We start from the raw sequence: 22,810 nt of genomic DNA on the forward strand, positions 1-22,810 counted from the left end.
AAAAAAAAAAAAGAAGTTAACTGACACAGTGAGGTTTGGTTATTCTTCAAGAACAGCAGGCTTCAAACAAAAAGGCTGTGTCTCTGCGAAGAACAAAGACGTAGTATGTCATTATAAATAATTATTTCTAAGCTTGTATGACTTCACTGAGTCTAAATAAAATACAGACTTCTAAAATCACTTTCATTTAAGCTGTATATTTGGAAAGAAACTAAGAGTGTTTTGTGTGGCATGACTTTCATCTATTCCAATAAGGATGCTTTTGATAAGCTTGGACATTAGGGATATTTGAGTAAGTATTGCTGCTCTTCAGAGCTAAGCCTTCTGACTCTTAACAATTGCAAATTAGTCCCTTGGCAAGAATTCTTATCTGTGGCTATTAAGTTGTGGTCCCTGATAAATCCTGGTGCTTTGTTTTTGCTTTTGAGAAAAAAATTATCCTGTTGACTTCCATGAAAATTCAGAACACTAAGGGAACCATCTTTAATGAAACAAATTCTCTCAAAACTTTCAAATAAACTTGAAAAAACGTGAAAAAAAAAACTTCTTAGTGGAAGATAAAAGATAAACCCCTCAGGTTAACTTAAGGAGATCAAGACAAGGAAAACCCCTTCCAATTTTCATTACATGCCAGACTATGAAATTTAATTCTTTACCTCAAGGGAGACTATTAACCATGATTTATAGAAGACTCTGAATTTCTTAAAAAATAATAATAATACTAGAAAGCCTTTGTACTCTCATCAACCATAAACTAGCACCTGTATCCTTTTCTCCTTCTGTTAATTGTACCTTTTAGACTGTTATGGAGGAGGTCAGGGGATAATTCGGAATATTGATTTGCTACTGACACTGTATATGACTTTTAGATTGACTGTGTTTTCATATCAAACAACAATTTCTTTGACATTCCACAGCTATTTGAATACATAAATAATTCTTGAAATGTATGTTCTGCTTTTGAATGACTCGTCATGCAAATAAAATATGCTAAAGTCAGAAAGAATGACCACTGACTTTAAAGCTTCTTGCCATGCTTTTAACATATATTATGCTTTGCCTGTATTACAGCAACTTCTTTAACTCTTAGGTAAAGAAGATAACAAACTAAGTACTCAGCGATAACAGGAAGAAAAGGGTAACAAATTATTTGTGAAATTCTTTTATTGGGATGTTTCAAAACACTGTGTGTAAACCACCAAGTAGCAGCATCTTCTAGAGCATGCAGTTTGAACACAACAAAACTCACAATTTTCTGAGCCTTCCTCACAATCACAGTTCTACAATGAACAATATAGCAAGGCTTTTCAGTAGCTTTCATTCTTTCCTCCAAAAACACTAGTCCACCAGCTTAGTGACTGGTAAGTTGATTTAATAGAAGACATGCCTTCCCTTGCTTACAAACAGATAGTTACAGAAAATTTTGCTTCTCTATGGGCATTTTGGTTGAAAGATTTCCTGATTCTTTTAAAAATTTGCATTGTTTTTTTCATTTCAGGATTCAATTTGAACAGAAGTGACAGTTTTCTCACATATTCCACAAATATTCTGGGCTGTTTTTCCACTCAACATTCCCAATAGAAAACATTCTTTCATAAAGCTAAAAATAATGCAGTTACAGCTTGTAGTGTATGTGCCTTTAGAAACATTCACAGCCATGTTCAGGTACCTTGATATTGCCCCTGCCCCTGAAAAACAAATGTGCTTCCCTGCGAGCCAGACATCTATGTTCAGTCCCAACATGAAAGCAGTGAATTGTTCCTAGATTCTGCTGAGCTGGTTACCCCAGGATCCAAAATGCCTCCAGTTGTCATGGTGGCTTCTCCTTCCTACAGAGCAGGAAACTGGATTATTTTGGTATTGATTTGTTCATCCCCAAGGCTAGTCTTACTCATTTTTGCAGTCCCAAAGGAACAGAGAGCACAGAGAGCAAGACCCTGAGAGCATATCCCAATTGTTTCTTGAATAAAGTCTTTCACAGTTTGGCAAATATCCCCAAAGTGAATTACAGCCAACAAAGTCAGCCCGGTCTCATAAGCAACAAAGGTTAGGAAAACAGGAGTCAGCACCAAATATTGCAAGCTTGCCTCTGACAGTTCTTACAAAAAGTTCTATGCTTCAGTTGGAAGTGACTTAAGTATAGTTAACCCCAACTTCAAGACAAACAACTGACTGTAAAAGGTCTCTTCCATTAATTTTTATTTATTTTTTAATGACCCAAATGAAGTCATCAGGGCTACTACATCTTTGCAGGATCAGGGCCTTGAGAATTACTTATAACTTCAGCAGCACTTACTGAGAAGTAATGGGATTTAATTAATACCATGGTACTTGCCTGCACTAAAACTCAACAGCATTATTTTATAATACACATATTAGACATCTTCTTACTTGTTAGAGGCTGAAGCATGTTCCAGCATTCACTGTTTTATTACCCTTAGCCTGCCAAAATTCTTGAGGTTCTTCTAATTATTCTATCTCCTTTTAAGATACTTCTGCCATGGATTTCAGACTTTTGTCTCCAGTTTCTGTCAAATGCACAACATCAGTCTGTTGTAAGTTTAAAGCCAGAGAGGATACTTAACATCATTTTCAAAAAAGAAAAAAAAAAAAAGGAAGTAAACTACCCTACTATTCTGTTACCATCAATGGGAGACCTGCACTTTTTGAAGTAGGATCAAGTTTCCAGGAAAAAGACTTGGTGAAAGCTGACAGAAACAAAACTTTTGTAGATGAGTTTATAGAAAGAAAAATGTATTTCCTGAGCTAAGTCTGGAGCTCCGCCTGCTGTTCATCTTAAAAAACAGCAGAAACGTTCAGTAAACTACAGGAGTGAAAAGGGGCAAGTATTACAGTCCAAGTGCACGCAGCGGATTAAAACCTGGAGAAAAAATAAAATGTAGAGTAATACAAGATCACCTCAGGATCACATTGTTCAGTGTATGCTCACAACATTTATGTGAAAATATGGTCATATAGAGCAAAACAGAGAACAAGGTATCTCTCCCAACAGACACAGGCACTGTCTCATCAAGTATTTCTTCCATCCTTAGAGATGCATGTGACATGCTATAACATTGCTATATTAATTAAGCACTAAAACTCTTGGACTAGATGATCTTCCAGGTCGTTTCCAACCTTGCAATTCTATGATTCTCTTTATACCCTTCTCTTATAATTGTAAAGATAATTTGCACCTTATCTATCAACAGTAACAACAAAACTATGGTTGAGTACATCAGCTGGAGCCACAAAATAACCGTAGCCCAAAGGAAACACTCAAAAGCATGCATTTGGTTTCTTTTAAACAGAAATACTTTTCTATGAAAAGCAGAAGAAACGAAATTCATAGTAATACAGAAACAACCACACAAACGACTGAGTGCCAAAACACAACAGAGGCAAAAATGAAAACCATGCTCTGTGCACAGTACTACTAGAGACGTAACCGCATCTCTTTTGTAAAAGGCATAAAGCTGGAAGTACATTTCTGCCCCCCTCCAAAGAAAACAAAACAAAACAACACAACAATGCAATGAAGGAAAGACTTTTTTCTCTTCCCTCTGTGAAAGCAGCACAACTTTAAATTCTCTTTTCCAACAGGATAAAAGGTCAGCACCACTGACCCAGTGAACACAACACGCAGTGCTCCTGCCTTCCAGAGCTGCCATCTCTTTTCTTGTACGCAATTTAAGTCTGTGTGGTGGACCTATCAGATTTATTTCTTAGTCTCTGCAAAACAGATGAGAATGAATTCTACCCACAAAGAGTGAAAACCTAACCAAGAATTTTCTGTTTGAGGTCCATGAAAGGGAATGATAAATGCAAGTTCAGTAAAAGGAGTAAACTAAATTATTGCTTGAAGAGGAGTTAGATTGTATTCTGTGACCCAGATTTATTTTTAAACATCACTGCAGTTCAGCTAAGAGCTAAAAGCAAAATGAAAACGAGGATTTTCTGTCTCTTGTGAAACTATTCTATCCTCTTGTATCTCCAAAGAGGACTTTTCTGTGAAACAACAGAAGAGCCAAAAATTTATAGGCATTCCAACAGTAACTAAGCAATGTTGCAAACAACTGCCTCTTCACACATTCTTTATATTTTCATATTGAAGTACATCTTCAAAGAAGGAAACCCTGTTTACACTGAGGACTTTCATTATACTTACTGCAAGGAATGAAATAAAGGCACTCATTTACATTACAATCATGAACATAAGGAGCTTACCTCTCAGCACGAAGGACGCCACTGTAGTAAGGATGATCCCATGGCATCAATTTCTGAAAGAGAATTCCAGCTCATCATTACAATAATGAACAGCAAGTGAACCCAAAGTAAACTTCTTTTCCTTTGCATATTTTTGCAGTTTCTGCAAGTGACAGAACTTTAAATCACAGTGGGAAACAACCAGTACTAAATTCATCATAATGCAGAATTTGAGAAGCTGTTTTAACAGCCTGCATTAAGATCATACACCTTACTCAAATACGCAGTGGGATCAGACTCCAAGAAAAAAATAATCAAAAAGAAGTATCACTTTGTATCAGCCAACTACCATGGTGGGCTCAATTGGTTTTAATACTAATAGCAGCTATGAAGTCAAAAAGCTCTTTAAAGCAGAAGATGGAAAACGCCTCTGTTATCACACTAGACGTTGCATATGAAATTGAGTTGATTTTTCATACAGCACCTGGTTAGCTTATGCTACATCAAAAAATAAGTGTAAATTTAACTTACTGAATTCTGAGGGTTAAGCTTCGCTTTCATCTTTGTCATCATTTCAAAATCTTTTTGAGTTCTGAAAAATAATTGTATGATGAAAAACTTCATGAATGATTTTCTAGAAACAGAGTGTAGCATACAAGAATACTTTTTCTACCATCAGGGATTGGAAGTACTCTATAAAACATCAGGCCCATATACTACAGTACAAGAACTTTCCTTTCTGCTTTTCTCATTCAAGTACTCTCAATCAAATCTTTCTTACTCTCTTTTCAGAAAGAAAGAGAATGCTTGGGATATGCACAACCCCATGAGTAAATGACCCCATTAATACACAGTGATGAAAGGGTTTTGTGCTGTAAGGAACTAAGGGGAAGACAGCAGGACAAAGGGGAATTTGTTCATAGACGTAAAGTACATATATGAAGTTATGCACATGGGAAAAGTCCATAAGAGGTGCCCTTCAATACTTTACTGTCTTCTTGTTTGCTGTTACCATTTCTTGTCACATCCCTTGTATTCAGTCTTAGCTATTCTCTGATCATAGCCACAGAATACACTTTAATAGTTCACCTCAGAACTCTTGAGACAGTCTTGCTTTTTATTTCATCAAAACATAAGCAGCAACGACTGCTTTTGTAGTACATGAATCCCTCTGCTCTTGAAATACAAGCCTGCTTACAAAAATATCTTAGTGAAAAGACATACCTTTCAGACAACTGGTCAGAAAGCTTCTCTAAAAACTGCGTTACTGTATCTAGAAGTGCAGGGGGAAGGAAAAAAAAAAAGGAGAAAAAAAAGAGAAAAAAAAGGTGATTCAGTCCCTTGAAAGGTGTCACATTTGGATCAGAGCTTCCCAAACAAACAAACAAAAAGGACCCTTAGAACATAAGAGCATAAAAACAATATGGTTGTTTTTAGAATAAGAAATCATATCACTGACCACTGCACCACCATTTCAGGGGAATTCAGTACCATGTTTATGTTATGTCATTACAGCATAATGGCAACTTCGTAACTGAAGACTGAATACTGATTTGTAACAAAAAACACTGGACCCTATTCATATTATTGCCAATTACAAGGAAACATGAGTCTTTCATTCAGCAAAATGTAAATGAAATAAGAAACTTCACTGGAAGAAATGCGTATAAACTTAGCAAAACAAACTAGCAGCTTTTAACATCACACCTAACACAGCTCATTCGCTGTCTCAGCTTACTGTTCCACACATGCCTTATACCTGGATTTTTGGCCATTGTTCCCTGAAGAGCCCTGTGGGCAAAGGTGTCATACCCAACCAACTGTGCCAGACTGTTTCGGCTAGCAAGCAGTTCTTCTAGACAGCTTAGCTGCTCAGCATTTGGGTAAAGAAAAATCTTGTAAGCAGCTTCTCGTACCTAATATGGAAAAAAAAAAATAAAGTCACATTATTACAGTCTAACTCCTAAAGAAACAAGCAATGCAACTGAAAATCTGGTATTCATTGATATGTTAGAAAAGTATTTTAATAATAGTAATTATGATTCTTTGTCAATTACTGCTCTCTTACTCATTATAGATGAAATGCAGTGAGACAACATAACAGTTCAAGAGTGCTAAAAGGGATCCTTGTTCTCCACTCCTGTCAACAGTCCCTTCCTCTTCTCATTGCCTCTCTTTGTGCCAACATCTGTGTTTCTCAGAGCACTCTTTGAGCTGTCTTAGCTCATTCAAAGCTCTGAAAATTGTCCTTTCCCTGTCATTCAAACTGGCTCCTGGAAGGGTCTGATGAGAACCAGAAACAGGATCAGGGGATAGAAAGAAGAGGAAAAGAAAAGCCTTATTTCTTCAAGGTAGCAAGCTATTCGTCTGTCCATCTGCTCATGGATAATCCGCCTTTCTATTTCTGATTTATTTTTATTATACCTCAAAAAAGTCACTTCAGCAACCTCGGTAAAATGCTTTTTCGATTTCACAAACCAATTTAAGAAGACCTTTACATTGTACATTTTGCACAAAGGGAAGATGCAGCCAGACCCTTTTTGGTGCAGAGCAAGAGGATGAGATGTAACAGACACAAGCTGGCAGATAAATGTTTTCTATTCAATACCATGAAAAAAAAGCAGTTAAGTGGTCAAACACTAGGAGTACAGGTTGCCAAGCAAGATGGCATAATCTCCATGTTTTGAAAGCGTTCAAAACTCAACTGGATATCGGCCACGAGCAACCTGACCTACTTGATCCCATTCTGAACAGGATAAGGCTTGAACTGACAAACTTTAGAGGTCCCTTCCAATCTGTATTTTATGATTTCCAAAGAGCCTCTTTAAATACCTGACTCAGAGAAATGCAATCTTTACTGATGTATTACTGGACGCTTAAGTAGCAATTCTGCAGATCACACTGTTTTCAGGACACGTTTATAAATGACACACAGTGAGTATTTTTCCTTCACTTACATCCTCTCAGTGCCACGATTTTAATTCATTTTTCATTTCTTACAGAGAGCAAACAATTCAGCTTGGGTTCTACTACAGTCAGCTTTTCTATTTTTTGTGATAAACAAGATTTCAGTCACCTCAGTTACTTTATGTGAGAAGATTTGGGAGTTGTAGTAGATGTAGTTCCTAGATTCAGATCTAAAAGACTAGATAACCACTGTCACATTTCAAAGAATCTAAATCCATCAAGTATCATCAACAATAACCAAAATAGGATTATTTGGGATAATTCAGGGATAATTGGAGGGGTCCTAAGGAGGTCTCTAGTCCAACCTCATGCTGAAAGCAGTGTCAGCTATAAAGTAAAATCAGTTTACACAAAGCTTTATCTGTTTGGGTCTTGAAAATCCCCTGTGATCAAGAGATAGTACAACTTCTCTGGGCACCCTGATTTATTCCGTGGGTATCCTCATAATGAAGAAGTTTCTCCAGTTGAAATTTCCAATTTCCAATTGTGTCTCCAAGTCACTCCAGTATGACACTGTCCCTCTTGGGAGAAGTAGTGAGGGGTGTCCCAAACTGGATGCAGCAATATAGACGTGGTTTAAAGTATGCTGTATAAAAGGCTATCAACTTTTCCTTCAGTCTCTGGTTTTGCCCCTATTCACCCAGGCTGTTCGCTCTGCCGGAGTCACTGCTGGTTCATGCTCAGCTTGTTGGCCAGCTGCCCCTCATTCACACTAATTATTGGGGTTCTTCTCTCGTCTTCACAACCTTTCAAGGATATCAAGCCAGTTCTCTCCAAACCCTTAGATGCAGCTTGTCTGACTGCAAGGACTTGTGCAGGCTGAATTCTCTCAAGTCATACCAAACTGGATCCTCACCTATAGCTGGCTGTTCTTCTCTCTGAACTCTTTCACTTAGTACTTCAAAGACCTTGTTGTTGAACAGTGAGGAAAAGAAAGCAGTTAGCATCTCAGCCTTATCTGTGTAGCCAAGTCACCCATTTAACAGAATCACAGAATCATTAGGAGTTGGAAGGGACCTCTGGAGGACATCTAGTCCAAACCCCCTGCAATGCACAGGGACACCTATAGATAGACCAAATTGCTCAGAGCCTGGTCCAGCCTTGTGTTGAATGTCTACAGGGACAGAGCTTCCAACACATCTCTGAGCAATCTGTGCCAGTGCCTCACCGCTCTCACTGTAAAAGACTTTTTCTTTACATCCAACATAACTTCTAAGTTTTTCACCTCAATTTTCCTTTTTCAGCCTGCTAGTACCAATGGATCAGTAGATGCTCCCCCTGTTGCTTTTGATGTTCCTTACAAGTCTCAACTCTACTTGAGCTTTACTCTTCCTAATCTCATCCCTAGACGTAAAGGCACAGTTTCTAAATTTCTCTCTTTTACCCATTTTCACTTGCAGTCTGCTGCCTTCTGGAGATGAAGCTCTGTCGTGACTTCCCTTCTTGCTGAAACTGACTTCTATTAAGTCTGCTTGGTTTTCCAAGTATCAGGATAAGCTGGCACTGGGTATTTTAGTATCCAGATTGTGCTCAGAGGACACTACTTTTAAAAAATTGCCAGAGTTCTTAAGCTTCTTTACCCTTCAGAGCTGCATCTCACGGGATCTCACCTCTCAGTTTACCAAACAAGCTGGATTCTTCTTGCCAGAAATCCACTCTTTGTATTCTGCTTCTTTTCTTCAATCCACTCAGGATCTTCACTATTTCATAGCTATGATAGTCAAGGCTGCCATTGATTACAACGCTCTAAAATAGTTCTTCCTTGTTAGTCATAACATCATAATCCTGAACCATATGCCGGCATACCAGTTAAAATAACTAATATGCTCTCCTGCCATTGAGCATGCCAAAGCTGAGTTGGGTAGTACTCACCAGATCATTGGGACAGTCAGCGTGCAGACCAGCAACTTCTAAGTAATTGCCTTCGGTCGTAAAATTAGATCGAATATGCTCTGGCAAAGCGCGTTTGTCAATCTTGTTGGGAAGGTGAGTTCCTGTCAGAAATTCATTACACAAATCCAATATTCTGACGTTGAGGTCGACTGCCTTTTTACGCTGTAAGAAAATTAAAGTACAAAATACATCGGATCTTCAGATATTTAGTTCAAAAAACCTTAAGCTTCCCAGAAATGATGCGGAAAATGCTACATTTAAGATCAGACTTACAGCATCAACACATTCTTAAGGTATAGCTGAAGTCAACAAAGGAAAGATCAGCTGCTCAAACATACTTCATATAAAGAACAGCCAACTAACATCTGAAACAACATTAAAAAAAGCCCGCCATAGAAATGACTTAAGATGGAGAAAATTCATCTCTTCTGTTAGACACCAAATTCTCCACAGAAGACAAAGGGCTTTTCAGAGGACAAATTGGCCCAGAATCACATTTCATATCCTGCATGTATTGTTATCTGGTCTTTAGGAGTCATGAAAATTTCTATACAGGTGTTGTAGCAAAAAATTACCTTTTCTTCATCCAAATGAATGCCACTGATCTCAAAATCAAACATAAAAAGTTCTGCCACTCGCCTAAAAATACAGTAAATCCCTGTTAAAACAGCCTCATTTGATACTAAGCATAATTTCTTCACATCTTTTATGTTTGATATATTTAATAGAGGATATTATTTATTCCACAAGTACTGCTGTTACAGACACAGACCTCCTATGTTTTAAGCCCTTAACAGTTTACTCAATGAATCAAAATTTTTCCTTTGTAGTTGTTTAGTCATCTGCACTGAAAGTTATCTTTCAAAATAATTCTACTACTTTAATCTAGATATTTAACCAATTTGTGCAAATTACCTTTCTAATTTGACACTTCATTTATTCTAAATGATCAGAAAACAATCTCTTCAAATCTATCATCTTTGATTATAAGGAAAGAAGGATCAAGGAAATAACTTACTTGTAACATGAGCAAACATTAGGCATTAAGCTTGTCTAACCACGTCAGGAAAAAAAAATAATCAGAAACTGTAAGTACAGAAACAGCTAATAAAACGTTTTATGGCAATCATAAAGTAAGCTTTAAATATACTGATAATCTGATTTTGAAAGAAGAAAAACCATCTACAGCTCACAAGTTCCATTAACAAATGCATTCTTATTTTTTCCTGAAACATCAACAATGGTGTTATGCAGTAGAAATTTTTCTAGTGGACTCTTGAGTAAGGCTGAAAATCAAGAGATCCACCTGACATATTCTCAGACTGAATAAAGCTCCTCGATTTCAGATTCTACAAACTGAACTCAAGTGGTGTAAGTCTGTTCCCTATTTTTACTGCTAAACACTTTGATGCATACATCACAGAAACGCCCCTCATTTTAATCAAGTTTCTATTATTATAGAAAATCTTGAATTCTCATTTTTTATTTTCATGGATATCAGTAAAGCTGTGCTCTACAGTCACAGGGGCATGCTCCACGACTGCAGAACTACAACTTCTAACCCACATACAGGTAATTCAGTAATAACCAACACATTTGTCACAGAGATGTGGTATGTTTTCCAGTTGGACAAAACACAAACCATAAGCTCAGTAAGGAATGAGATACACTATCTAAACATCTAAACCTATAAACATTAATAAGTACCTGGTTTCTGGATCGAGGGAATTCATAACAACTTCATCAGCTAACAACCGTCTCAAACTCTGGCACAGTTCAACATCTGTATTTAATCTGGAAAGACAGAAGAAAAGAATCATACATTCGCAACCACTACAAATATTTCAGTCTCTTGATAGTAGTACTTAAAGGCCAAGTTAAGTCTTTACCAAGATAACATTAAAACCAAAGTTCCTAGTTCACAAGAATACCTAAAAACTACAGATATAACAAACAAAGGACATGTAGACAAATTAGCATGGAGAAACATTTAGTGCTTCTGACGGGAAAATAATTCTGAATGGCATTTTGTGGGAAATACAAGTATGGTCGTTAGGGTCCCTTCCAATCCAAGCCATTCTATTATTCTATGATTCTGTTCTAAGAGAATCAGGTTAATTTGTGAACACTTTCTACGAATTTTTAATCAGAAATATCATTCAGATATTGAAGTCACATTGCTACAAATGGCACGCTCCGTCTCAGCCTTGAAAAACTGTTGCTAGTGAAAGGTTTCCCAAACACTCTGGCAAGACCAAAGCAACAGTTCTGCTGAAATTTCAGGAATTTCTCTTTAATCTGATATTTCAGTCACAAAGCTTACCAAACTGATATAATGCTGGATCACAGAGATAACTTTCAGGATTTTGATTGAGATGTTAAAAAGAAAAACCAAAAACCAAGCAAATGTCCAGAAGCAGGTCCACATTTTGAATGCAGAAGGCTTTAAGAACAGGTTCTATGAAATGGAATTCTGTAAGATCTCACATGCCAGAGTAGACCAAGCATAACTATCTCAGTCCTACACAGACACACCCCAAAACATTTAACTTAAACAGGGACTGTCCTTTTCTCTTTCACATATCCCACTCACAGGCTGAAATTCAAAGGTTCAGCACTCCATGGAAAGAAGCGTTGTGAAATACAACAGCTTGAACCTTCAAACCAAATTAACATTTTGTACATAAGTCTTACAACACCTAGCTAACTGTTATGAGTCTTAGAAAAATGCAGTTTTAAATCTTCAATGGATTTCAGGGACATGGAGGCAGCTGATAACCTGAACTCCGTTATGTACACAAAATCAAACTTAAGGACAAAAATATTTCATTAGATACTGTAATAAAATTAAATTCTTGAATATCTGTTATAGGAAGACTGAAAATTTGTTGGCATACACAAACATTTCTTACATATTTTTTTGGATCCATCTTATCACAGATGATCATACGGTACACTTAAAAGATGCAAACGGCAATAGCAAAGAGAACATACTTTTCCACCACAGTACCGATATTCCGGCAAGCTTCTTCAGCAGCCTCTCTGAATGCAAAGTCAGGATGGGCAATTTTCACAAAATCAGCCTGACGCAGTAAAAGAAGAAAATAATGAGTCATGAAATCATATTAAAAAAAATTAATTATAAACAAAGTTGCACTTGAATAGTTCTACTTAATGCTTATTGACACGGTTCTGTATAACCTATTTGAGTAATTTGCACTTTTTTCCCTCAAAAATAAATCTTACTGAAGAACTGTGCTAACAAGTTTTAAAGCAGACAGTGAGTGAGTCTTTCCAAAAATATCTTTAATCTACGTACTTCTTTAAACTGTCTTGGTACAGTTGACCCCTTAGAGTGCCAGTCCAAATTGCTACTAGATAAAATTCTGCAAGGAGGATAGGCCATCTTTGAACATACACACCTGAAAGCAGCTCACAGGAGGAACCAAGATACCTTTAACTCAGCAAAGTAAAAAAAACTATGACTCCTGAATTCTAACACTCAGGGCTTCAGTTATGTATTGACTGATTAAGAGGAAATAGTTCATATTATAAAACAATAGAGAAAAGAGAATGAGTGTGCAAGTACTTTCAGGAATCACAGAACCATAGAATGGCCTGGGTTAATAATAATCATCTAGTTTCAACCCCTGTCACAAAGCAGGTCTTGAAAAGAACAAGGAAAAAGATTTGAAAACTGAAACCACGAGAAATTCAAATATGAAAACCAATGGCAAAAACTTCAATGAGATATTATTTATTAGCAACTGATTTCAGCTGGGAATGCTTTCTACACATAAAGAGCAACCTTCTTCTAAAAGATACATTTTGGACAATTTCTAGTGAGCAACAAAGAGCACATGGCAAAACTCAACATTTTGTGATAAAAAACCTACTACTGTAATTCTGCAGACATCAGAAACTGCAGTCTAAGAAAACAGTTGCATTGTGTTAATAAAAGGCAACAGTATTTCCAACCAATAAGTTACTCAGTCCCCCATCTTCTATAACATAACTGATGCTGGAAAGTTTATGTACTGATATTACCAGCAGAAATAGTAAAATACTACTCTGATTTCAGCTCTATTTTTCTTGTCATGACTTCTGCACTGCTCCTACATCTGTCCTAAAATTAACTGGACAGTTTGACAGGATTTGCAGCTAACTATATTCTGTTAAAGCCTTTGTAATTAACTTTCACTCAATTTACTTTTCAGTCTTAATACAAAACTTCACAGAGCTGATCTGCTATTTACTGCAATACTAAAAATGTGAAATGAAACAGAACAGCGTAAGGTGTAAAGTCAGTCAGTTTAAAAGGAATTGCTTAAAATAGTAATGAAAACTAACTTACCAAATCTGCTACTCTGCACAAAGCATCTGAAAGCTGATCAAAGATCATTACAATCTCAGGCCCAGGTGGTGTTGAACATGCTTTCTGAACTAGCTGTTCTGATTCTTGCAATGCTTTGTCCTGTGCTTCTTGAAATCCTTCTGGACAACTCAGTTCTGGAACATCAAACAGACCCTGCAGTGCAGAACAGAACAGAAACATATCGCTATCACCTTCCTTGTTTTCTGCCTCTTTGTTGCAGTACGAGATTTCCACTGTGAAATTTTACCAGAATGATCCCTCCAACACAAGTATCCTAGTAGAGCTAATAGTCATAAAATCAATTAACATCAGTCAAAGATAGTGGCATCATACACGAACATCTTCACTTTCCAGCATCACCCTTCAAAGAACATCCTCACTGGAATTCTTTCAGCCAAGATTCTTCCCAGCAAATGGAAAGAGTTTGATATAAAACCCACACAAACTTCTCCTGTTCCATCCTGTAACTTGCTGTACTGTCCTTCCTTCAAAACAGTTTTCTTCCTTCCAGAGCACAAACACGTGACAAATCCTAAGTCTTACGTTCTGAAAATAGGGAAAATCATCCCTGTGAAGCAAAAAGACCTATCAAGGAAAGCGAAGAGTAAAGGGGGGTGTCAAAATAGCAAATGAATGTCTTGACCAGGTGTTCCAGATACCAACAGAACAGAGATCTCCAGCTCATGAAATGAGCCCCAAGCTCTGGAAAAAAGATCTCAAGGGAATGACAGGCAACAACTCAAAAATAATACAGTATGAACAGTTTTGCTCCTGACTTTTTTATCAAGTCTGTCCATGTCCCATAATTCAGGTTAAGTACACTGACTGAGCATAGCTTTGGCAGGGCAGACATGGTCAGCAGTTACATACTGCACTTATTGAAGAGAGTTAAGAAGTTCCTGCTGTGGATCACACAAAATTGTTAACACTACCTGCTAGGAAAGTCCTACAGTACAGAGCCACAGTAGGAAAAAAAAAAAAAACAAAACACCTTTAAAAAAGATAAAATAGTAACTCTAAAAGCAGTACACTACAACTCCCTTTGCAATTGCCCAACCACAATACGAGCATCTCTATTTATGGCTTGTCTGTAAAAGCATATGTTCTGAAGAAGCATCATCAAAAATATGCATTTGGGACATTCTGAGCTGCTTTGTTCTATTCTATTCCTGTTGCTAATGCAATCACTTTTTCATAATACTCTTAACACAAGTTGGTCACCCTAAGACAATCTTTTTTTTTTTCACTTCCCATGTTTTCATTTGTTATATGGGGACAGGAACCAGACAGCAATAAAGAGAACACTGGAAAAATATATATATATTTATGTGTATGTCAACAGATGCACACGTATGCATACATGAATTACAGTGCCCTTCAGTAATGTTTGTTGCATAAGACTCAAGGCCTGGCCGCTTTAGTCTGCTCCAGATAGTTGAGGACTTCTGCTCTGCAGATCCTGAGAGCTCAGGACCTTGTGCAGCCCAGAATCACCATTTATCCTTGGCAGTGAGCACACAGCTCACTGATGCCCTCTGCAATTAGAAAGCATCTCCTCTTCGACATAAATTAGCTGAGAAGTTCCTCTTCAACATCATACAGAGCTAAACATAAAAATTAGAGGAAAGAAAAAGCCCGGTACAGTTTTGCAGTTTTCCATATTCTTCACCTATGTGATTGCACAGCTGCTGCATCGCCTCTTTGCTTGGCATCTGCATTTATACCCCATGCGTTTTAACTTCTAAGCAAACCTGTAATAAACATTTGTATTCCTACAGAGCTCTTATGCCTCTCCAAAGGCCAAGAAAATACAGAACCCTTTCTCTAGAGCAGGCAAACGCACAACATTTAGCTGGATCTTTTCCCAGAGCAAGACCTTTGTCAGTGTACTTGCAAAGGGAGGGGAAGAGATGAAAAGTGTTTCTCAAACAAATGCTAGACTGTCAACAGCAGTCAGAACTGCAACAGTGGCTGAATCGCTTAGTCCCAGTTCAACAGTCTCACTGCAGCAGAAACAGGTGATTTGGAGGACCAACACCTGGAACTCACAGGTATTTGGCATACTCAGCACTGGTGAGGCCACACCTCAAGTGCTGTGTTCAGTTTTTGGCCCCTCAGTACAAGAAAGGGAGTGAAGCCATGGACTGTGTCCAGAGAAGAATAATGAAGCTGCAAAAGGTTATGATCACAATTCCAATGAGGAGCAGCTGAGGGAACTGGGATTGTTTGGTCTGGAGGAGATTCAGGGGAGACCTCATCGCTCTCTACAACTGCCTGAAAGGAGGTTGTGAAGAGGTGGGGATCAGCCTTTTCTCCCAGGTAACAGAGAATGGCCTCAAATTGTGCCAGGGGAGGTTCAGGTTGGATATGAGGAAAAACTTCTCAGAAAGGGCTGTGAGGCACTGGAATGGGCTGCCCAGGGAAGTGTGGAGTCATCGTTCCTGGAGGTGTTCCAGAACCATGTGGATGTGGCAGGGAGGGATGCAGTCAGTGGGCACGGTGGAGACGGGCTGATGGTTGGACTGGATGATCTTAGTGGTCTTTTCCAACCTTCATGACTGTGATTCTGTGTATCTGCATGCACAATGCCATCAAGACTGCCATCCTATGCTGGTCAGGAGCTTGTTCAGATTCTTAGGATCCTCATAAACAAACCTAACTGACTCATCCTAAAAAGAAATACATCAGAAAGCCTGAGTGTCACCCACCCAATATATAATCTTTGCAGTGAGCCACCTAATGTTACCAACAGTACCCACATACAATGATGACAGCTAATTCAGTCTAATTCCAAAGCACTGCTGAAGAGTACGGACACAATACTGATAAAACAATATACAGCCAAGCAGCAGCTCCGCACACAAGGCTAAAGACACAGGCACACAGGCACACAGGCACACAGGCACACAGGCACACAGGCACACAGGCACACAGGCACACAGGCACACAGGCACACAGGCACACAGGCACGGCTCCCTCCGCCCAGCACCCGGTTTCCTCAGGTCCCGGAAGAGGCCGCAGTTCGGCCCCGTGGTTTCCAACACGCCGTGCACGCAGCGCGCACCTCCCACACCATGTCCCGCATCCTCCGGCTTCCGCGATCGGCGCAGGCCCGCCGTCCCCTGCCCTGCCCTTGCCCTCCCCCTGCCCTGCCCTGCCGCCGCTCACCGTTTCCCTGCCCGCCGCGCTCCTGCGCTGCTGCTTCGCATCGAAGGCGGCACCCACGGGGCACCAGCTGGTGCTGACGGCCCGCCGTCCCGGAGCCCCGGCCGCCCGGCCCCGCAGCGCAAGGCCCAGCGCCGCAGGCAGCGCTCGCCGGCAGCCGGCCAGCATGGCGGAGCGCGTTAACGCCGGCGAGGCGCCCGGGAGCTCGGCTCCGGGCACGACCGCGACCTCTGCGCGTTCCGGCCTGAGGCGAGGAGCGGCGCTCGCGAGCGGGAAGCGGAGCGGGAAGCGGCGCCTCCCCTCAGCCCGGCCGGCCCCGCGCTGCCTCCCCGCGGCCGTGCGTTGGAGCTGACGAGAGCGGCTTAGGACGCCGGACTGGGTCAAGGAGGAGTTCAACGCTCTTTGGATTTATGCCGTTTCTGTCGTCTCGATCCGTGTTTCAACAGATGGGCATGAGAACTGTTTGTTTTCTGCTATATTCAGATGGAATTGGCCAGCGGAAACTTTATTGGGGTGTACTGAGGGACACAGGCATATGGCATTAATGGATAGAACAAACAAAACATGAGACAGGAAATAAAATAAGGGTTAATCTCTAAAAAAAAAAAGAAAAAAAGAAAAGCAAGGAAAAGTACTAAGTAAACCAGCATCGAGTTTGCTTGCAGGCTGGATGTGGCTCTGGGCAGCCCGGTCTGGTGGTTGACAACCCTGCATATAGCAGGGGGGTTGGAAATAAATGATCACTGTACTCATTTTCAACCCAGGCCACTATATGATTCTGAGTTTCATAAAGAACCTCCACCGCTTTGAACAGTAAGATTTGGGTGAGCAGAAATCAGACAACAATTCACTCAAGTCACAGATTAACAGCGTGGCTTCATGCTGTGAGTTCTGGCATCTCAGAGGTGCTGAACAGGAGGAACCCAGTGAAGGTGGTATCATCATCAGCATCTGCAAACAGCCCGTTGAAGCTCTCTCCTCGGTGAGCCTGCAGCCACACCTCATCTCCTGCCCGTAGCTGAAGGATGGCAGCTCCCGACGCCTGGTCCTCAGCACCCTGGTATCCATCCATGGTGTGCAACATCTTGATCCCGTTTTTGACTAGAGCTACTCGGACATTCCTCGAGTAGACAGTGATATGGTAGGTGAAATAGTAAACACCAGAGAATTTGCAGGTGAATTTGCCGGTAACTGGGTTATAGTCACTTAGGCCATTATAAAGCACCTTGTCGAACTTGATTGGGTGACTGTGGGGAGGGAACTTGGTGGCAGCTGTAAGGCCTACACTGAAAGCACTCCTTGGCAGAACTGCTGGGGCACCTGTGTTTCCCTTGTCTCCTCTGTCTCCTTTCAAGCCTCTCTCCCCCTGAATTCCTGGACTGCCCGGTGGCCCCAGACCTCCAGTATTACCTTTAGGACCCGGATTACCAATGGGGCCAACTGGCCCTGGCAAACCAATTATTCCAGGATGTCCAATTTCACCCTTTGTCCCTTTTGGACCTATGGGCCCAATGTCTCCTTTTAACCCCTTTTGTCCTTGCAGTCCCAGCTCTCCCTTCTGACCTTTGTAACCCACTGACCCTATAATTCCTTTTGGTCCTAGTTTCCCAGGTCGTCCTCTTTCTCCTTTATCTCCTTTGTTCCCCTTCTCTTCAACAGTTCCATTGGCTCCTAAGTGGGAAAACCAAAAAGTCCAGTGGATTAGTGAGTCAAAACATGAGTTTCAGCACAAAAACGTATGTGTATGTCACCACTATATACACCGTGCTCACCACATGTACAGTGTTTCATACATGTGAGTTCAGGATAAGACAGAAAAGCCTGCTATTACAATAGAAGACGGGAGCCTTTGCTGAAAGCAACAAAAATTAGCTCAAAGAAAGGAAGGTGTGATTAGTCTACAGGCTGCTGATAGAACTGACTGCTCAGATCATTTCATGTACAAACAGCATCTGTTCAGACCCATGTTCTCAGCCTTTGCTATATGTGAGGGAGACAGTTTGCAATTTCATCAGAGAATCTACTACTTGAGCAACACACAGATCTTACTTGCCATGAGTTTATATAGTTCCTACATGATGGGATTTTGTTTGGGTTACCTAGATTGCTGTTGAATTGCAACTAAAAGCTTTTTGTGTTGGTATTTGCTTTCACATGCTCCATTTATTCTTCATTCACACTTGGAATGAATCTCAAAGCTTTTGAAAATCCATCTGTACAAAGTTTTGCAGAGAAAAGCCTTATATTTTGAAGGGCACATTAGCAACTGATAGACGTAAGTGCTAGAAGATGCCATAATGTCCATACACTCAATCAATCAAAGCCAGAGTCTGATCATTTCTGTGTGAAAGCTTGTGGCTTTTGGTATTGGGAATAATACTGTATGTAAAATGTGAACTTTACAGTTCTCAGCTCAGAGTTGAGAGTATTTGGCAGCAACAACGAAGTAAAACCATGAAATTCTGTGGTTAGCCTCTTGGAAAAAAAGCACAACAGATCCAACAGGCCACTGACATGGGAAGAGAAGATAGCTCTGTAATGCTTAACATTTATGTTTTCATGTCTCCGTCTCCTTCCTTCTAGTAGACTGAGGAAATGTCTGAGAGCTGTAAAGCAGCCTGTCACTACTCCCATGCAGTGCATATTCCATGGTGTATTTCAGAGTAATCCTAAGGATTTTGGAGAACCTGGGTGCAGTATTTGGCAGATTTCAATGCTTTTGGAAATATAAATTGTCTATGCACGGTTACTCCAAAAGGTGCATAAGTCCAGCATCACCAAGTTTCTGAATTTGTGTTCCAACTTGCACAATGTCTCATTGTTTGCTTTTATTCACAGATCATCAGGAGACTTTCTAGATGTGTGTAGTTTGGCTAAGCATGTGGTGTAGCCATTTTCTAGACCTTCATGGCTTGGGCTGTTGGGATTATGGAAAAGTTTATGGTTGCTGTGATGAGATAGGAAAAGCATCACAAGAATATGGGAAATGGGATCTGAGGTGAGATGCTGGTTTTATAGAATGCATGGCAACTCTTGTCCTGTGGTTGCTGGGGGCTGCTTTAAGCCAGGATGCTGGGGCTAATGCCTCATGGGCATATATTTTAAAATACTACTGAAGATGCTGGCTTAACTCTGGGCTGTTTGCATGAGGTGTGATTACACAGAGGCATGGAAAAGGTGCAGGAGATTAGAATCGTGGAATTATTCCAATTAATCCCAAATTGGAAGGGACCCACCTGATTGATCTTATTGAATAACAGGATCTACTGTATTTTCAGGTGTACAATTCATGTCTTTTGTAATTCTTTTTGAAGTACCTTTGTCTGAAGGTACATACGTGCCTATGGGAGCTTCAGTTTCCTTGGATAGCTACAGATGTGATGTCTGCCTCCGCAGCTGACAAAGGGATGAGCAATAGGAAAGGTGAAGTCATAGGCTGAGCAGATAAGTTATATGGCATCAGAGGCAGCAGGATGACTGGAGGGAGCAAATCTCTCTTGTACTGTCAGCCTCTACCCCTTCTGAAAAAAGGTTGCCATGGTTTTATGATTTTTGGTTATTGTATTCCACATCATAACATCATGTAGTGCACTAGGAGTTAAACTTTAACATTACATTGCTACAGCTAGAGTGTATAGCATGTCCAATGCTCATAAACCCACAGGCCACTAACAGATTGAAGTGCTCTGACCTTTTTGTCCTTTTTCTCCATTTGCACCATCTTTCCCTGGAGTGCCAGGAAGTCCTGCTTCCCCTAGTACAGAAGAAAAAAACAGATCTTCATTAAATAACTGTAGTACCAGAAAAAGTGGGATTTGAATCCTTCTCTGATCATTCCTCTTCAAGTTTGGCTAAACAATAATATGGTCATTTTATTCCTGACTTCCGGCTCATGCCACTGCTGAGGCTTTTATCTCATTGGGAGAACAGAAACTCTGCTTGGGAAGAGCACCTTTTTGAGACAGAGTTCTTAACACAAAGAAGGGGGATATTGAAGTATGTGGAGGAGTATGCTGGTCAACATCAATGAAGTGAAAACCTCTTGTCCTCTTGTTGCCTTCATCCATGGAAGATGACATGGAAGATACCAGCAGGAAAAGGAGTGAGGAAGCTACTTTCAGAAAAAAAGCTTTACCCTAACAAAAAGCCTCAAAGTGAAACAGTGATTAACTGCCCCCAAAGAAAAGACATCTTAGTGTAGACCTGACTGTCAGTGGCTCAGAGCAGACAGTAAGCAGCAGGTAACTTTCTTACCCAAACTGTAAGTGCTGATTATTTTTCAGCTGATCTAATTTACTGTGTAGGCACACAAAGAGTTGTGGTGTACTGGAGAGGGGAGTGAAGGGGTGGCAACAAGATCTAGCAGAGGTTCCTGCCTGCACCATTATTGCCACCAAAGAAATGCAGTCAAATTACACCTTCAGCACTGATTGCAGCACTCACTTCCTGTGGAGGCACAGGTTTTCCTGGCAAAGAAAGTGATTCATTAGCTTTTGGGTTGTGACTGCACCAGTAACTCTATTTAGGTCAGGCATTTCCTTTGGCTTAAAAGGCATAGTAAAACATTGTAGCATATTTCAAGTTAATTTCTAGCAGACTGTTGACCTCAGTTTGTTTTGCGTACTGGGTTATGTGCTACACTGAAGAAAAAAAAAAAAGAAGAAGAAAAAACAACCAAAAGCTGTGATTCACAATCTGCAAGATCAGGATGGCAGAAGGGTTTATCTGATGAGCACAGTTTCAATCTGGATTGATTTCTGCACACAATAGGACTGTTCATGACAGGTTTATGCATTAGGCCACGATGCCCACTGTGTGATGCCACACAGTTGCTGACCTGACCGACAGCCTGTTGGGGGAAAGCTCTCCTACCAAAATTTGTGAGCAGATATGAAGCAGATTTGTGTTTGTTCTGTGTTTCGCATTCTGGACTTGTGACATTTCTGATGAAGTGTTGTAAGTCCTTGTCTGCGAGTTCATCCTCTGGTAGATCCCTGGCCTTGATGATGCAGCATGGATGCAAAGGGTAGCCTTGTCCTGAGGCTTAAATTACCACAGGAGTTACTGTCTTTGGCCTGAGAAGGTTTCCTGTCTTCAGTATTATATGCAAATCTCTACTACAGCCTACTACAGCAAGCATAAATCCTACACTGTTTTTTAGATAAGGTCCTTCCCTGCCCTTCACTGTAATGGTGCTTATGTTACAGCAAGTAAGGACACTCTGAATCAAGTCCTACAAATGTAAAATGTTGGTAATAAATATAAGTCCTCTTACCTCTGCACATTTCTTATTGCACTTTTTTTTTCTTTTAATTGGGCTTGATTTTTTTTTCTGAAAGTATAGTTGCTATTTTAAAGATGCAGAAATATGTTTACAGGCTTCAAAATGTTTGAGCAGACCTGAAAATATTCCCTAAACAGAAAGTAAAGGCTTTCATTTTTGTATCTGTTTTTGTCCCTTGGACCTGACCTCTCTATTATCTCTATTTTGCTTTCATTAGGTCTTACCTCATATCTCCATCCTCAAACCAGAAGGTGATGGAAGCCTGAGATGTTTTCTGAGGGGTAGCTGGACTAAACTATTAATGCAGGGTGCCAAGCATCTTTGGGAAACTAATAGCAAACTATTTTGTACTTCCAGCTCTCTGTGTTGAGCACAGTACCTGTGTCTCCCTTGTCGCCTTTTGAGCCATCACGTCCATCACGACCAGGTATGCCATTGTGCCCAGGATTGCCAGGAATGCCAGGATATGCTTGGGTACAGATATCCTGCTTTTGTGCTTCTTCTGTGCTGACTGCAATAGCCAGCAGTATAATCCAGCTTTTCATTCTTTAGAAAGGTTAAATGATCTTGGCTGAAAGATGTAAGAAAAGTACATTTACTTAAGTCTGTGTGATTGGTTTTTTCCTCACAATTAGTTTGTGAGCCCAAAAACAGTGTTGGGGAGGGAGGAAAAAGAAATGGGCTTTTCGACATATCTCTTGTTTTGTTTTGTTTTATTTACAGGTCTCTATATAGCAGTAAATACCATCCTTGACACTACTGGGCTTTATTTCCAATAATAATTGAATGTGAATATCAGACATACCTTTGTCGTATAGGTTCTGTCTCGTGTTTTCTTATACAGTGTGACCAGTGGAAGTAACTCTGCAAGGACTGTCCGTAGAGATACTGATGCAGGTAGATGGTGAGCAGCTGAAAAT

General features: G+C 40.1%; 2 protein-coding genes across 2 annotated transcripts in view; both read right to left on the bottom strand.

The window, feature by feature from the left end:
• Nucleotides 1–16,774, bottom strand: part of MIPEP (mitochondrial intermediate peptidase) — a gene marked incomplete at both ends in the record, with an annotated part of 66,947 nt that extends 50,173 nt beyond the window's left edge. Inside the window, 10 exons of the mRNA XM_079549578.1 lie at nt 4,228–4,280; nt 4,738–4,798; nt 5,431–5,479; nt 5,966–6,122; nt 9,046–9,228; nt 9,642–9,705; nt 10,774–10,860; nt 12,061–12,149; nt 13,421–13,594; nt 16,610–16,774. Coding sequence (XP_079405704.1) covers nt 4,228–4,280; nt 4,738–4,798; nt 5,431–5,479; nt 5,966–6,122; nt 9,046–9,228; nt 9,642–9,705; nt 10,774–10,860; nt 12,061–12,149; nt 13,421–13,594; nt 16,610–16,774 — 1,082 coding nt within the window. The remainder of the gene's footprint in view (nt 1–4,227; nt 4,281–4,737; nt 4,799–5,430; nt 5,480–5,965; nt 6,123–9,045; nt 9,229–9,641; nt 9,706–10,773; nt 10,861–12,060; nt 12,150–13,420; nt 13,595–16,609) is intronic.
• A 709-nt stretch (nt 16,775–17,483) lies between these two features.
• On the bottom strand, nt 17,484–22,435 carry LOC306957847 (uncharacterized protein; the record flags this gene model as incomplete). The annotated part of the gene is made up of 3 exons (XM_079549187.1): nt 17,484–18,277; nt 20,298–20,360; nt 22,270–22,435. 3 exons carry the CDS (start codon nt 22,433–22,435, stop codon nt 17,484–17,486), a joined length of 1,023 nt encoding a protein of 340 aa, XP_079405313.1.
• Between the last annotated feature and the right edge of the window lie 375 nt (nt 22,436–22,810).

This window comes from Tetrao urogallus (genome assembly GCF_951394365.1).
Source record: "Tetrao urogallus genome assembly, chromosome: 1".
Classification (NCBI taxonomy): domain Eukaryota; kingdom Metazoa; phylum Chordata; class Aves; order Galliformes; family Phasianidae; genus Tetrao; species Tetrao urogallus.